Below are 15,879 nucleotides of genomic sequence, written 5' to 3'. Positions count from 1 at the left end.
CAAGGTCACGGTCATGCTGCTAAGTCCGGCAGGCACTTCTCAGCCACCGTCTTCTTCAGCCTTGGTTCACTTACTGCTTTCTCCCTGGGGCTCCCTCCAGCCACCCTGTCTGCACCCGCAGCAGCCCCTGTCGTGCTGTGCCTTCTCTTTTGTCCACAGCTTGGCACACTGTGTCGTTTTAATTTTTGCATTTTGTTTACTGTGTGTGGTCTGTCTTCTCTTCTTGTATCCTCGCCAGAACGTAAGCTCCTCAGGCCAAGGCTCTTTGTGTGTTTTGTTCTCAGACATAAGCTGAGTGTCTGGCACATGGCAAGTGATAACAGAGAAATGTCATTGAAAGAACAATTCACCACCTACCTCTTCAGTCTCATTTGTAATTGTACCAGGTTCTACTTCCCCACCACCAATAAGCTGGATGTACTGAACCCCAGAGGTTCTTGCCTCTGGACCTTTGCACGTGCCATTACACTAGAGTGGAGTGGTCTCCTCTGCTTGCCACACTTGGTCTTCAGATTTTATCTTAAATATCACTTCCTCTAGGAATCCTTCTGTGTCCCAAACACTGAATTAAGTTGCCCCCTTGGACCCTCGATGGCTCTGTATTCTCACTCAGTCTGATCTTAGCACGAGTCACTCTGTAGTGTAATTTCTTTACTTGGTTGTCTATTTCTTCCGACTGTCGGATCCTTGAAAGTGAGGGTCGTGTCTTACTCACCATTGAGTCACCAACACCAGATGCAGTGATTAATGGAGGGTAGCTGCTGAATGAATGTTTGCTCAGTTGCATTTGATGGAGGACATTTAGGGCTCTTTAGATGTCAAGCTAAGGAACCGTCTAACATTCTAGTAAAATAATGGGATACGAGGCTCGTGGATGTTCCCCGTTATAAACCAAATCCAAACCTCTCCCCCTGGCAGGGTTCTTTGCCCACAAGTTGGAGCACGAGAGCAAGACCCATAATGGGTGGAGCTTCCAGAGGACGGGGACACTTGCCTTTGAACGGGTCTACACTGCCAAGTGAGTCCAAACCCTGACACTGCTAACTGACAGAGAGGGGCAATGGGCACAGGGCTGCATGTCTGTCCGGGCTAACCTTCCAAAGGCCGGGGAGGCGAGGTTCCCAGGGAAGCTTGAACTTCACCTGGGAGACTTTGGGGGCACTTTTCATCATCTTAGCAAGTGCTGGTGTGTAAAGAGAGGAAGCGGGGCTGTGACGTGGCGGGATGGAGCTCCGCCTGTTCGGGGACCTCTCAGCCAGTCATTCAGTCGTGGAGTTGACCGATTTTCTGGGGCGTTAGTCCAGAGGGGCTGCCGGGAAAACCAGCCATCGCTCACCAGCCAGCTTCGGAAGCAGCAGGTAGGACCAGCTGGCAGCTGCCTGCAGCCCCTCTGGTCCCCTCGATGGGGTCTGGAGGGGACTCTAGTGCGTTTCCTAAGCCAGGTCTCCTGGTGCAACCAGAACGGAAAGAATGGGGGAATTATGCAATGGCTTCCCCACCTCTGCTGCTTGCCTTCCGAATGGAAAGGCTGTTTGAAAACACCTGAAGAACTCGGTGAAGGAGGCGGGCGCTATGTGGGATGCAAATCCAACATTCATTTCCCTCTCTGCTGAGCGCATTCAGACAGAGGGTGCAGCCAGCGGCCTGTCACCTGCTTCTCTGAGCCTGTGATTGGCCTGTGAGAAAGGGAGGCTGCAGCTCTGAGCTGGCCTTCAGTCTCAGCTTGGAGGTGACTTGGATGTCTCCAGAGATCCTTCCAAAGTGGGAGTCGTGGCCACACAAGCAACGGCAGGAATAGCACAAGCAAATGCAGCCCCTCGAGGCCCCTCTGTCTCCCGTCGGCCCCAGCCCCTCAGACCCAGCACTCCTGCGCAGTCAGATTCCGAGGAAATCCCTTCCTGAACTACTTACAGGGAGATTTCCATCTTAAGATTCGGACCTTCGGTGTGTTAATTCTCAGAATCCATCGAAGAAGCGTAAGGATGTGATTTAAGCCATATTAGATGTTCACATTTACAGGACGTGGAGGAGAGTGTGTGCGGTGCCGTCAGCCCCTCTGTGCTGTTTGCAGGGGAGATGGAAGAGGTCCCCTCAGACACACCCACGTGCAAGAGTGCAAGAGGGGCAAGGACAGTGTCCTCCGTCAGGGGTAACGCCAGAACCTCCCCCCACGTGGAATCCAAAAGAACGTGAATACCATTCTACCTGTTCGGAAAGAGAAGCTTCTTCCCGCCCAGATCACTACATTCTCACCGGCTGCCCCGTGTTCTCAGGGGCACAGCTGGGCTCGTCTGGAGAAGTGGCGCAGGGCTGCATGCAGCGGAATTTCTCGGTACCGGGTGAGAAGCTAACTTTCCATCCTGCCGAAAATGAAGAACGGGGCAGGCCAGGCCGCCTGGTGCCTGCCATTTCCCCCAGGAGTGAACTAGCTCTGCGTCTCAGAAGACGCCTCGCTGACGCCTGGCCCCCGCTGCCAGCCTCCAGATGGCGTCCCTGACGTCCGAAGGCGCTAGAGGAGAGTGGTGGGTGATTGGTGCCTCCTGGGGGTCCCCACCGCATGGGTGCTGCCGCCCAGCTCCCAAACCCACGTGACTTTCCCACTTACCCACCCCCGAGAGAGGGCCAGAAGAGGGAGGGGAGGGGAGAGAGCTGTGGAGAGGTCGGAGCTTCTGGGGGGGGGGAGGGGGGAGCGGAGGGGAATTTTCTGTAATTAAAAGGTTGCCCAGACGCTGCTGTGGTTCTGTTACAAAGACTACTTCCTCCCTGACCCAGCTGGCAGCGCCCTGTGTGTGCCTGCGGTGGGTTGTGGAAGGTGCTAAAGGTCAGCACAGAGGCTGCCGCCTGCTGGCGGCGCCGGGAGCCCCCAGTCTGTGTGCCCCAGCCAGGAAGCTACCAGGGAGGGCCTCACCTGTTAGCCCGGGAGAAAGTCATCCCCAGTGACAGCTTCTCCAGGGGCGTCCAAACGCACCAAAGAGGGGTACAAGAAGAGCCGTAGGGGTGTGAGAAGAAAAGAACATGTATCTTATGTTGCTATCTAAAAAATAGGAAATTGAACTTTACTCAGTTTTAATATACAGATTGAGAGTAGGATGTGTATATAATTTGTACATAAATACACCTGTCATAGGGTTGCAGGATCGAAACTCTTGGTTGATGGGGTGTGGGATCATACATGTTTAGAGACTGCATAAAGGGAAAAATAGCAGAAAGAATAAATGTTGCTGGTGGATTGAAATGGCTGATGCATGTTTTTCAGCATAAAGTATGACTGTTGAGTGATACAGAGAGTTCAAGATTTGGGGGCTGTTGGTAAACAGACGTCCCAGCCAGGTGAGGCCTTCAGCTCAGACTCAGCCTCGGTTAATGGGCTGCTCTACCACCCATCTCCGTCGAGGGCAGAGCTGAGTCAGGGTTTGAGAGTTAAAAGGATCTCGACCTTCACTCTCTCTTCATGTGTCTAAAGCATAGGTCAAAGCCCTGTTGCCAGTTGATGAGCGCAGCCAGAGCCGTCAAAGTTTGATTTTTGGAGAAAAGTCTCAGTTAACTGACCTAAGATTCTTCTCCATGAGTGTGGGTGAGCACAGGTTGTGGAGAGAAGATGGGTCTCTGCAGATGTGTCATTTTCCAAAATGTGACCCATAGATTACAAGTTCATGGGCTGTTAACAGGTGTTAAAGAAAAGAACAAGTTCTGTACAGCAAGACTTTTGAGAAACTTTAAAGTACTAAGACGCTGTGATTCTTGTTTCTACAAGAAGGGGAGGTCTTATTTAACTACAGTCACCCCTCCTTTTTTTTTTTTCTAGAGCATATCAAAGGTTTAGTGTTTCACAAGATGCATTTTGGTAAATGACACCCTGAGGTCCCTTCTCCCCCCACACTTCTCAGAATCCACTCTGGACCCACTTCCAAGTAGCAGGGACTTGTGAATGGTTTGAAGGTGGTACATCTACGTTGGTTCTATTCATTAGTATTGATACTATTACTGTTATTATTGATATTTACTTATTTACATATTTATTTAAAGTTCTATTGCAATATAGTTGATTTACAATGTTGTGTTAGTTTCAGGTGTAGAGCAAAGTGATTCAGTTTTATATATATATATATGTATATATACACACACACACATATATTCTTATTTAGATTCTTTTCCATTATAGGTTATTGCAAGATATTGAGTATAGTTCCCTGTGCTATACAGTAGGTCCTTGTTGGTTATCTATTTTATATATAGTAGTGTGTACATTTTAATCCCAAACTCCTAATTTATCCCTCCCATATTTACTTATTTTAAATAAACCCAAATTAACTAGCAAAACATTAAGTGCTTCTATATCTCATTCCTAAAGGTGGAGGAAAATGAAAGGGAAAATTGCAATGAATCCTTTTCTCCATAAAAACACTGGCAGTGCGGTGCCTCCAGTTGAACACAGCACAGTGAATTGTTGAGAGATCTGCTGAGTAGCTCGTAGTTAAGACCTCAAGAAATGACAGACAAAGTGGGTTTGTCAGTTTTGTCCTGCAGAAAAAATGGCACAAAAGGATATTTGGAATAACAATAATTTGTCAGTAGGAAAGACATTTCCATTGGGGGTTATAAGAAGGAAGAGGTTGGAGGAATAATAGCCACCATTTATTGAATGCTTACTGTGAGCCTGGCGCTGCTTTCTCTCATTTTATTCTCACAACAGCCAAGGAGGTATCCATAAATACTCATGTCTCCATTCACCTTCAATTGATGAGGAGACTGAAACTCAGTGAGGCTAGGAAATGCACCCACAATCGCACAGTCAAAAAGTGGCAGCCGGGAGACCTTCAAGATGGTGGAAGCGTAAGACGTGGACATCACCTTCCTCCCCACAAATACATCAGAAATACATCTACACGTGGAACAACTCCTACAGAACACCTACTGAACGCTGGCAGAAGACCTCAGACCTCCCAAAAGGCAAGAAACTCCCCCCACGTACCTGGGTAGGGCAAAAGAAAAATGAATAAACAGAGACAAAAGAATAGGGACGGGACCTGCACCAGTGGGAGGGAGCCGTGAAGGAGGAAAGGTTTCCACACACTAGGAAGCCCGTTCGGGGGCGGAGACTGCGGGAGGCACAGGAGGGAAGCTTCGGAGCCGCGGAGGAGAGCACAGCAAGAGGGGTGCAGAGGGCAAAGTGGAGACATTCCCGCACAGAGGATCGGGGCCGACCAGCACTCACCAGCCCGAGAGGCTTGTCTGCTCACCCGCCGGGGCGGGCGGGGCTGGGAGCTGAGGCTCGGGCTTCGGTCGGATTGCAGGGAGAGGATGGGGGTTGGTGGCGTGAACACAGCCTGAAGGGGGCTAGTGCTCCACGGCTAGCTGGGAGGGAGTCCGGGAAAAAGTCTGGACCTGCCTGAGAGGGAAGGGGCCACTGTTTTGGGGTGCGCGAGGAGAGGGGATTCAGAGCGCCACTTAAAGGAGCTCCAGAGACAGGCGCGAGCCGCGGCTATCAGCACGGACCCCAGAGGCAGGCATGAGACGCTAAGGATGCTGCTGCCACCGCCAAGAAGCCTGTGTGCGAGCACAGGTCACTCTCCACACCTCGCCTCCCGGGAGCCTGTGCAGCCCACCACTGACAGGGTCCCGTGATCCAGGGACAACTTCCCCAAGAGAACACATGGCACACCTCAGGCTGGTGCAATGTCATGCCAGCCTCTGCCACCGCAGGCTCGCCCAGCATCCATACCCCTCCCTCCCTCCCCCCCGGCCTGAGTGAGCCGGAGCCCCCAAATCAGCTGCTCCTTTAACCCCGTCCTGTCTGAGCGAATAACAGACGCCCTCAGGTGACCTACACGCAGGCGCGGGGCCAAATCCAAAGCTGAACCCGAGGAGCTGTGCCAACAAAGAAGAGAAAGGGAAATCCCTCCCAGCAGCCTCAGGAGCAGCGGATTAAATCTCCACAATCAACTTGATGTACCTGCATCTGTGGAATACCTGAATAGACAACAAATCATCCCAAATTGAGGAGATGACTTTGGGAGCAACGATATATATATATTTTTTTCCTTTTTCTCTTTTTGTAAATATGTGTGTGTATGCTTCTTTGTGTGGTTTTATCTGTATAGCTTTGCTTTTACCATATGTCCTAGGGTTCTGTCTGTCCATTTTTTATGGGTTTTTTTGGTATAGATTTAGCACTTGCTATCATTGGTGGATTTTTTTTTTTGGTTTGATTGCTCTCTTCTTTCTTTTCTTTTTCATTTTTCATTACTTTATAATTTAAAATTTTTTTAAATAATAATGTCTTATTTTTTATTTTAATAACTTTATTTATTTATTTATTTCTTCCTTTTCTTCTGAGCTGTGTGGCTGACAGGGTCTTGGTGCTCTGGCCGGGTGTCAGGCCTGTGCCTCTGAGGTGGGAGAGCCGAGTTCAGGACATTGGTCCACCAGAGACCTCCCAGCTCCATGTAATATCAAATGGTGAAAGCTCTCCCAGAGATCAACATCTCAAGGCTAAGACCCAGCTCCACTTAATGACCAGCAAGCTACAGGGCTGGACACCCTAGGCCAAACAACTAGCAACACAGAAACACAACTCCACCCATTAGCAGAGAGGCTGCCTAAAATCATAATAAGGTCACAGGCACCCCAAAACACACCACCGGATGCAGCCCTGCCCACCAGAAAAACAAGATCCAGCCTCATCCACCAGAACACAGTCACCAGTCCCCTCCACCAGGAAGCCTACACAACCCACTGAACCAAACTTAGCCACTGGGGACAGACACCAAAAACAACAGGAACTACAAACCTGCAGACTGTGAAGAGAAGACCATAAACACAGTAAGTTAAGCAAAATGAGAAGACAGAGAAACACACAGATGAAGGAGCAAGGAAAAAACCCACCAGACCAAACAAATGAAGAGGAAATAGGCAGTCTACCTGAAAAAGAATTCAGAGTAATGATAGTAAAGATGATCCAAAATCTTGGAAATAGAATGGAGAAAATACAAGAAACGTTTAACAAGGACCAAGAAGAACTAAAGAGCAAACAAACAATGATGAACTACACAATAAATGAAATTTGAAATTCTCTAGAAGGAATCAATAGCAGAACAACTGAGGCAGAAAAACAGATAAGTGAGCTGGAAGATAAAATCGTGGAAATAACTATCACAGAGCAGAATAAAGAAAAAAGAATGAAAAGAATTGAGGACAGTCTCAGAGACCTCTGGGACAACACTAAACACACCAACATTCGAATTATAGGGCTCCCAGAAGAAGAATAGAAAAAGAAAGGGACTGAGAAAATATTTGAAGAGATTATAGCTGAAAACTTCCCTAATATGGGAGAGGAAATAGTCAAGTCCAGGAAGCACAGAGAGTCCCATACAGGATAAATCCAAGGAGAAACACACCAAGACACATATTAGTCAACCCATCAAAAATTAAATAAAAGAAAAAATATTAAAAGCAGCAAGGAAAAAACAACAAATAACATACAAGGGAATCCCTATAAGGTTAACAGCTGATCTTTCAGCAGAAACTCTGCAAGTGAGAAGGGAGTGGCAGGACATATTTAAAGTGATGAAAGGGAAAAACCTACATCCAAGATTCCTCTACCCAGCAAGGATCTCATTCAGATTCGATGGAGAAATTAAAACTTTACAGACAAGCAAAAGCTAAGAGAACTCAGCACCACCAAACCGGCTTTACAACAAATGCTAAAGGAACTTCTCTAGGCAGGAAACACAAGAGAAGGAAAAGATGTACAATAACAAGCCCAAAACAATTAAGAAAATGGTAATAGGATCATACATATTGATAATTACCTTAAATGTAAATGGATTAAATGCTCCAACTAAAAGACATAGACTGGCTGAATGGATACAAAAACAAGACCTGTACATATGCTGTCTACCAGAGATCCACTTCAGACCTAGAGACACATACAGACTGAAAGTGAGGGGATGGAAAAAGATATTCCATGCAAATGGAAATCAAAAGAAAGCTGGAGTAGCAATTCTCATATCAGACAAAATAGACTTTAAAATAAAGACTATTACAAGAGACAAAGAAAGACACTACATAATGAACAAGGGATTAATCCAAGAAGATGATATAACAATTCTAAATATTTATGCAGCCAACATAGGAGCACCTCAATACATAAGGCAAATGCTAACAGCCGTAAAAGGGGAAATCGACAGTAACACAATCATAGTAGGGGAATTTAATACCCCACTTTCACCAATGAACAGATCATCCAAAATGATAATAAACAAGGAAACAGAAGCTTTAAATGACACATTAAACCAGATGGACTTAATTGATATTTATAGGACATTCCATACAAAAACAACAGAATACACTTTCTTCTCAAGTGCTCAAGGGACATTCTCCAGGATAGATCATATCTTGGGTCACAAATCAAGTCTTGGTAAATTTAAGAAAATTGAAATTGTATCAAGTATCTTTTCCGACCACATGCTATGAGACTAGATATCAATTACAGGAAAACAATCTGTAAAAAATGCAAACACATGGAGGCTAAACAATACACTACTTAATAACCAAGGGATCACTGAAGAAATCAAAGAGGAAATCAAAAAATACCCAGAAACAAATGACAATGAAAACACAACGACCCAAAACCTATGGGATGCAGCAAAAGCAGTTCTAAGAGGGAAGTTTATAGCAATCCTACCTCAAGAAACAAGAAACGTCTCAAATAAACAGCCTAACCTTATGCCTAAAGCAATTAGAGGAAGAACAAAAAACCTCCGAAGTTAGCAGAAGGAAAGAAATCATAAAAGATCAGATCAGAAATAAATGAAAAAGAAATGAAGGAAACAGTGGCAAAGATCAATAAAACTAAAAGCTGTTTCTTTGAGAAGATAAACAAAATTGATAAACCATTAGCTAGACTCATCAAGAAAGAAAAGAAGACTCAAATCAATCGAATTAGAAATGAAAAAGACAAAGTAACAACTGACACTGCAGAAACACAAAGGATAATGAGAGATTACTACAAGCAACTATATGCCAATAAAATGGACAACCTGGAAGAAATGGACAGATTCTTAGAAAAGCACAACCTTCTGAGACTGAACCAGGAAGAAGTAGAAAATATAAACAGACCAATCACAAGCACTGAAATTGAGACTGTGATTAAAAATCTTCCAACAAACAAAAGCCCAGGACCAGATGCCTTCACAGGTGAATTCTATCAAACATTTAGAGAAGAGCTAACACCTATCCTTCTCAAACTCTTCCAAAATATAGCAGAGGGAGGAACACTCCCAAATTCATTCTACGAGGCCACCATCACCCCCTGATACAACCAGACAAAGATGTCACAAAGAAAGAAGACTACAGGCCAGTATCACTGATGAACATAGATGCAAAAATCCTCAACAAAGTACTAGCAAACAGAATCCAACAGCACATTAAAAGGATCATACACCATGATCAAGTGGGGTTTATCCCAGGAATGCAAGGATTCTTCAATATACACAAATCAATGTGATAAACCATATTAGCAAATTGACAGAGAAAAACCATATGATCATCTCAATAGATGCAAAAAAGGTTTTTACAAAATTCAACACCCATTTATGATAAAACCCAGAAAGCAGGCATAGAGGGAACTTATCTCAACATAATAAAGGCCATTATGACAAATCCACAGCCAACATCATTCTCAGTGGTGAAAAACTGAAACCATTTCCACTAAGATCAGGAACAAGACAAGGTTGCCCACTCTCAGCACTATTATTCAACATAGTTTTGGAAGTTTTAGCCACAGCAATGAGAGAAGAAAAAGAAATAAAAGGAATCCAAATCAGCAAAGAAGTAAACTGTCACTGTTTGCAGATGACTTGATACTATACATAGAGAATCCTAAAGACGCTACCAGAAAACTACTAGAGCTAATCAATGAATTTGGTAAAGTAGCAGGATACAAAATTAATGCACAGAAATCTCTTGCATTCCTATACACTAATGGTGAAAAATCTGAACAAGAAATTAAGGAAATGCTCCCATTTACCATTGCAACAAAAAGAATAAAATACCTAGGAATAAACCTACCTAAGGAGACAAAAGACCTGTATGCAGAAAACTATAAGATACTGATGAAAGAAATTAAAGACAATACAAACAGATGGAGAGATATACATGTTCTTGGATTGGAAGAATCAACATTGTGAAAATGACTCTACTACCCAAAGCAGTCTACAGATTCAATGCAATCCCTATCAAACTACCAATGGCATTTTTCACAGAACTAGAACAAAAAATTTCACAATTTATATGGAAACACAAAAGACCACGAATAGCCAAAGCAATCTTGAGAAAGAAAAATGGAGCTGGTAGAATCAGGCTCCCAGACTTCAGACTATACTACAAAGCTACAGTAATTAAGATAGTATGGTACTGGCACAAAAACAGAAATATAGATCAATGGGACAGGATAGAAAACCCAGAGATAAACCCACGCACGTATGGTAACCTTATTTTTGATAAAGGAGGCAAGAACATACAATGGAGAAAAGACAGCCTCTTCAATAAGTGGTGCTGGGAAAACTGGACAGCTACATGTAAAAGAATGAAATTAGAACACTCCCTAACACCATACACAAAAATAAGCTCAAAATGGATTAAAGACCTAAATGTAAGGCCAGACACTATAAAACTCTAAGGGGAAAACATAAGCAGAACACTCTGACATAAATCACAGCAAGATCCTTTTTGACCCAACTCCTAGAGAAATGGAAATGAAAACTAAAATAAACAAATGGGACCTAATGAAACTTAAAAGCTTTTGCACAGCAAAGGAAACCATAAACAAGATGAAAAGACAGCCCTCAGAATGGGAGAAAATATTTGCCTATATTTTGAAGCAACCGACAAAGGATTAATCTCCAAAATTTACAAGCAGCCCATGCAGCTGAATATCAAAAAAACAAACAGCCCAATCCAAAAATGAGCAGGAGACCTAAATAGACATTTCTCCAAAGAAGATACACAGATTGCCAACAAACACATGAAAGGATGCTCAACATCACTAATCATTAGAGAAATGCAAATCAAAACTACAATGAGGTATCACCTCACACCAGTCAGAATGGCCATCATCAAAAAATCTACAAACAATAAATGCTGGAGAGAGTGTGGAGAAAAGGGAACACTCTTGCATTGTTGGTGGGAACGTAAATTGATACAGCCACTATGGAGAACAGTATGGAGCTTCCTTAAAGTACTAAAAATAGAACTACCATACGACACAGGTATCCCACTACTGGGCATATACCCTGAGAACACGATAATTCAAAAAGAGTCATGGACCACAGTGTTCATTGCAGCTTTATTTACAATAGCCAGGACGTGGAAGCAACCTAAGTGTCCATCAACAGATGAATGGATAAAGAAGATGTGGCACATATAACAGTGGAATATTACTCAGCCATAAAACGAAACGAAATTGAGTTATTTGTAGTGAGGTGGATGGACCTAGAGTCTGTCATACAGAGTGAAGTAAGTCAGAAAGAGAAAAACAAATACTGTATGCTAACACATATATGTGGAATCTAAAAAAAAAAAAATGGTTATGAAGAACCTAGGGGCAGGACAGGAATAAAGATGCAGACATAGAGAATGGACTTGAGGACATGGGGTGTGGGAAGGGTAAGCTGGGACGAAGTGAGAGAGTGGCATGGACATATATACACTACCAAATGTAAAATAGATAGCTAGTGGGAAGCAGCCGCATAGCACAGGGAGATCAGCTCGGTGCTTTGTGATGACTTAGCGGGGTGGGATAGGGAGGGTGAGAGGGAGATGCAAGAGGGAGGAGATATGGGGATATATGTATATGTATAGCTGATTCACTTTGTTATAAAGCAGAAACTAACAGACCATTGTAAAGCAATTATACTCTAATAAAGATGTTAAAAAAAGATTAAAGGTGGTAAAGACAATATAAAATTAAACATTTTAATACTGAAAAAAAAAAAAGTGGCAGCCCCGAGTGGGACCCAGGCTTTGTGACTTTAGGGACCACACGAGTGACCTCTAAGGTCTCTAAAGGCAGCTGTATCACTGACCAAAGGACACAAGCTGCTTGAGCTCAGCGCAGCAGCAGCCCTCTGGCAAGGAGGGGTGTGTGTGCACGCAGCTGTGGATGGAAGGTGTGTCAGAGGTCCTGCATGGGGAGAGCGACAGGCCTGAGCTAGAGTGGGGGTTAGGTTTCTGGACGTATTCTGGAAATCCAGAGAAGAGCCCGTTTTCTTAGAGTTGGGAGAATTTCGTTCAATTCCAGGCAGACTGTGTTGTACCAGGGCCCATGGTGACTTGATAGAAGAGGCAGGAATGATTGAATGGCTGATCTAATGCCACGTCACTAGACACTTCTATGAGCACATCCCTTGGACAATAAAGAATTTTTTAAAATTTTGCATCACCCAGACAAAATCACAACTTCAAAACAAACAAAACAGAAGCATGAGAATGAGAGGAAGCAGGGGAGAGCTTTGATATAAATAGATTTTCAAACTGTTGGAGCGTCAGGTATTAGATCCCATCAGACATGGAACATTATTCAACTAAATAAAAGGGAATGTTCTCTCTAGTTTTCTGGAACTGGGAGATGGATCTTCTCTCAGTCCTGAGGCTGTAGTTTCGTGTCTCTAATGAGGTGTAAGAATGGATGTGATGCAGTTGCTTAGCGGCTGCTACAGTTATCACTTTGGGGCTTGTTTACTCACTAGGTGCTTCACCGCAAATGGCAGATTTGTAAGGGACTCCCGCCCTTTGGAGTTCTTACTGTGTCCATAGATCAATGGAAATCCTGGGTATCCAGAGCCCCCAGCAGTGTCATCAGGGCTCTTCTGGCTCTCTATCTGTGTCTATCCAGGACAGGGTACATTGGTTTCTTACCTTTTCCATTTGTTGACTTCTCCAGTAAAGGATTTTTTGACCATCAGAAAGATCTGAAGGCCCCCGTGACCCAACCTCTGGGTTCTCTGCAGGGGACAGACCAAAGGCTGGTCATTCCAGGGTTCTCAGTGGTACCAGCTGAATCGTGAGATCCTATTGGTTTGAACGAGGCTTCAAGGCTGATTTTTAGGAGGAACTCTATGAGAACCAGATCAGGAAGGATCCAGATGAAGAATCCAAGGAAGGAATTTGGATAAAAGGCCAAATGTAATTTGCAAATTGCATCTTTGCTTTTACCTATACAGTTCGAATTACCTTAGGCCAGTGGTTCTCAAACTTGAGTACGTATCAGAATCACCTGGGGGGCTGTTAAAACTCTTGCTGGGCCCGCCCTCAGCGTTTTTAATTCCTTAGGTCCAAGGAAGGCATTAACATTTGCATTTTCAACAAGTTCCTTGGTGATTCTGATGTGACCCCCGGTCCAGGGGCCACACCTTGAGAACCAGTACATTAGACCGTGGACTCTTAGAGCTTAAGTGGATCTCAGTTACTCTGTATTAGTCTCTTAGTTTAACTGGTAAGGAAACTAAGTCCAGAGAGATTGCTTTGCCAGTGACAAACAGCAGGTTAACGTCAGGTGGGGGACGAAATCCTTCCTGCTCTATTGCATTGCTCTCCTCTTTTGGGTCTTCTTGTGTTGTGTTTCCATGGATGTACATGTTGATTGTTCTGATCTAGGCTGTAAACTTGAGAACACTTGCTGTTTGCTTTAGTGCAGGCATCCCTCTTTTTATTGTGCTTCACAGACACTGTGGGGTTTTTTGTTTTTGTTTGTTTTACAAATTGAAGGTTTGCAGCAGCCCTGCATTGTCGGATGATGGTTAGCATTTTTTAGCAATAACATATTTTTAAATTAAGGTATGTACCTTGTTTTTTCGACATAATGCTATTGCACATACAGTGGACTACAGTATAGCATAAACATCACTTTTATGTGTACTGGGAAACAAAAACATTCCTGTGAGTTGCTTTATCTGGTATTTGCTTCATCGTGGTGGTGCGGAACTGAAGCCACGCTATTTCTGAGGTGTGCCTGTAGAGTCGAAGAGGTAATACACCTGGTTTTAGAGTCGTACTGACCAGGCTGTGAATCCTGGCTTTGCTACTCTGTAGCTGGGTGACCCTGGGCAAGTTATTCAACTTCTCCAAGATTCAGTTTCTCATCTGAAACATGAGACTAATTGTGGTAGGTCGAATAATGACCTCCAAAGGTGTTCACATCCTAATCTCGGGAACATGTGAATGGGTTATGTTACGTGGCAAGGAGGAATCAAGGTTGCTAACCAGCTGAATTTAAGTTCAATTTAAGAGATGATTCTGGATTATCTGGGTGGGACCCAACGTAATCACAAGGATCCTTCAAATGTGGAAGAAGGAGGCAGAAGAGTTGGTGTCGCAAAGAAGACATGATCAGACATTGCTGGTTTTGAGGTTGGAAGGGTCCACAAGCCAAGGAATGCAGGCGATCTCTAGAAGCTGGGAAAAGCAAGGAGACAGAAGCGATGCATCTCCAGAAGGAATGCAGCCATGTGGACACCTTCATTTTGGCCCAATGAGACCGATCCCAGACTTCTGACCTCCAGATAATCAGTTTGTCTTGTTTTAAGCCACTGAGCTTGTGGCTAGTTGTCCCAGCAGCCCCAGGAAACGCATGCAGTCACCATGTGTGCTCACAGGATTGCTTGAGTTTAAAGGAGACCAAGGGTGTAAGACACCAGCACGGGCGTGAGGACTGAGCCCTGCACAAGGCCATTGCTCCAGCAACCTGCTGTCCGCAGCGCTCACTTTTCGATTCCAAGAAGCGCTTTGGCGTAACCGGGAACAGGAATCCTGCCAAGGCGAATCCATGAAGAAAGTGGGTCCACCGAGGAGGGGAGTGGATGGTTTCCGAACACGTGTCCGCTTTACACTCACCGCTGTCTGTTTCTGACGTCTTATCAGGTAAAGGTCAGTGGAATTATCAATGGGGTTTGTGCTGTGCGCGACAGTGATGATTAATTCGGGGTTTCGGGTAATTTTCAGACTGCGCTGCAGTAGCGTGTCTTCTGACGGTTCCCCTTGTGTGTTTATCCTACAGCCAGAACTGTGTGGATGCGTACCCCACCTTCCTCGTCACGCTCTGGAGCGCCGGGCTTCTCTGCAGCCAAGGTAACCCAGGCTTCTCCTGCGTGTTCTCTTTCTGAAACGTGATGCATCACCAGGAGCTTCGAGGGCAGGCTTTTTGCTGAAAAGGCTTCGCCTGCCCTCCAGCTCCAATCCATGAAGCCCTGGAGAGGCGAGACCCTCCGGAGGCTGTGTTTCAGCGGGCGGGGCGCCCGCGCGGAGCCCTGCGGTAATGCATCGCTAATGCTGGCCCCCTGGTGGCTGGTGGAGAGTGGCTGCGCTGACAAGGGTGGTTTATGGCTAAGTGTGACTCAGAATCCTTAAGCCGCGTTAGCTCAGATGCAAGGGCATTCTAAATGAGAGCGCCCGAGGGGTCTATTCTGGGCCAGCTGTCACTTGGCTGTCCTGCCAGTCGGCTTCTGCATGGTGATCCTTCTTCTGTCCAGGTCTCCAGCCTCCCCAGTTCTTAGCAGCCCACCATCTTGACTTCAGCACGTTGACCCCCAGAGTTGATTTAAAATTAAATGGAAACCTGAGTGGTGTTTTTTTTTTTTTCTTTTTGGCCGTGCCACGCGGCATGTGGGCTCTAGTTCCCAGACCAGGGATCGAACCCGCGCCCCCTTCATTGGAAGCACAGAGTCTTCCACTGGACCGCCAGGGAAGTCCCTGTGTGGTATTTTTGGTCCCCTTTGGAGACTGGCCCTGTGTCTGGTGAAGGCTCGGCATGACCTGGCCGGCTTCCATGCTGTGGCCCAGCAGTGCATGACAAAAGGCCACTAGCGTCCTCTGATAAATGAT

At 45.1% G+C, this 15,879-nt stretch overlaps 1 protein-coding gene across 1 annotated transcript in view; it reads left to right on the top strand.

The window, feature by feature from the left end:
* ALOX5AP (arachidonate 5-lipoxygenase activating protein) overlaps positions 1-15,879 on the top strand; it is a 30,636-nt gene that overhangs the window by 6,279 nt on the left and 8,478 nt on the right. The window contains exons 2-3 of the mRNA XM_082675711.1: positions 919-1,018; positions 15,056-15,126. Coding sequence (XP_082531837.1) covers positions 919-1,018; positions 15,056-15,126 — 171 coding nt within the window. The remainder of the gene's footprint in view (positions 1-918; positions 1,019-15,055; positions 15,127-15,879) is intronic.

This window comes from Grampus griseus, assembly GCF_964374135.1.
Source record: "Grampus griseus genome assembly, chromosome: 18".
Lineage (NCBI taxonomy): Eukaryota > Metazoa > Chordata > Mammalia > Artiodactyla > Delphinidae > Grampus > Grampus griseus.
Note: the sequence above shows the minus strand (reverse complement) of the source record. Positions and strands in the feature narration are given on the sequence as shown.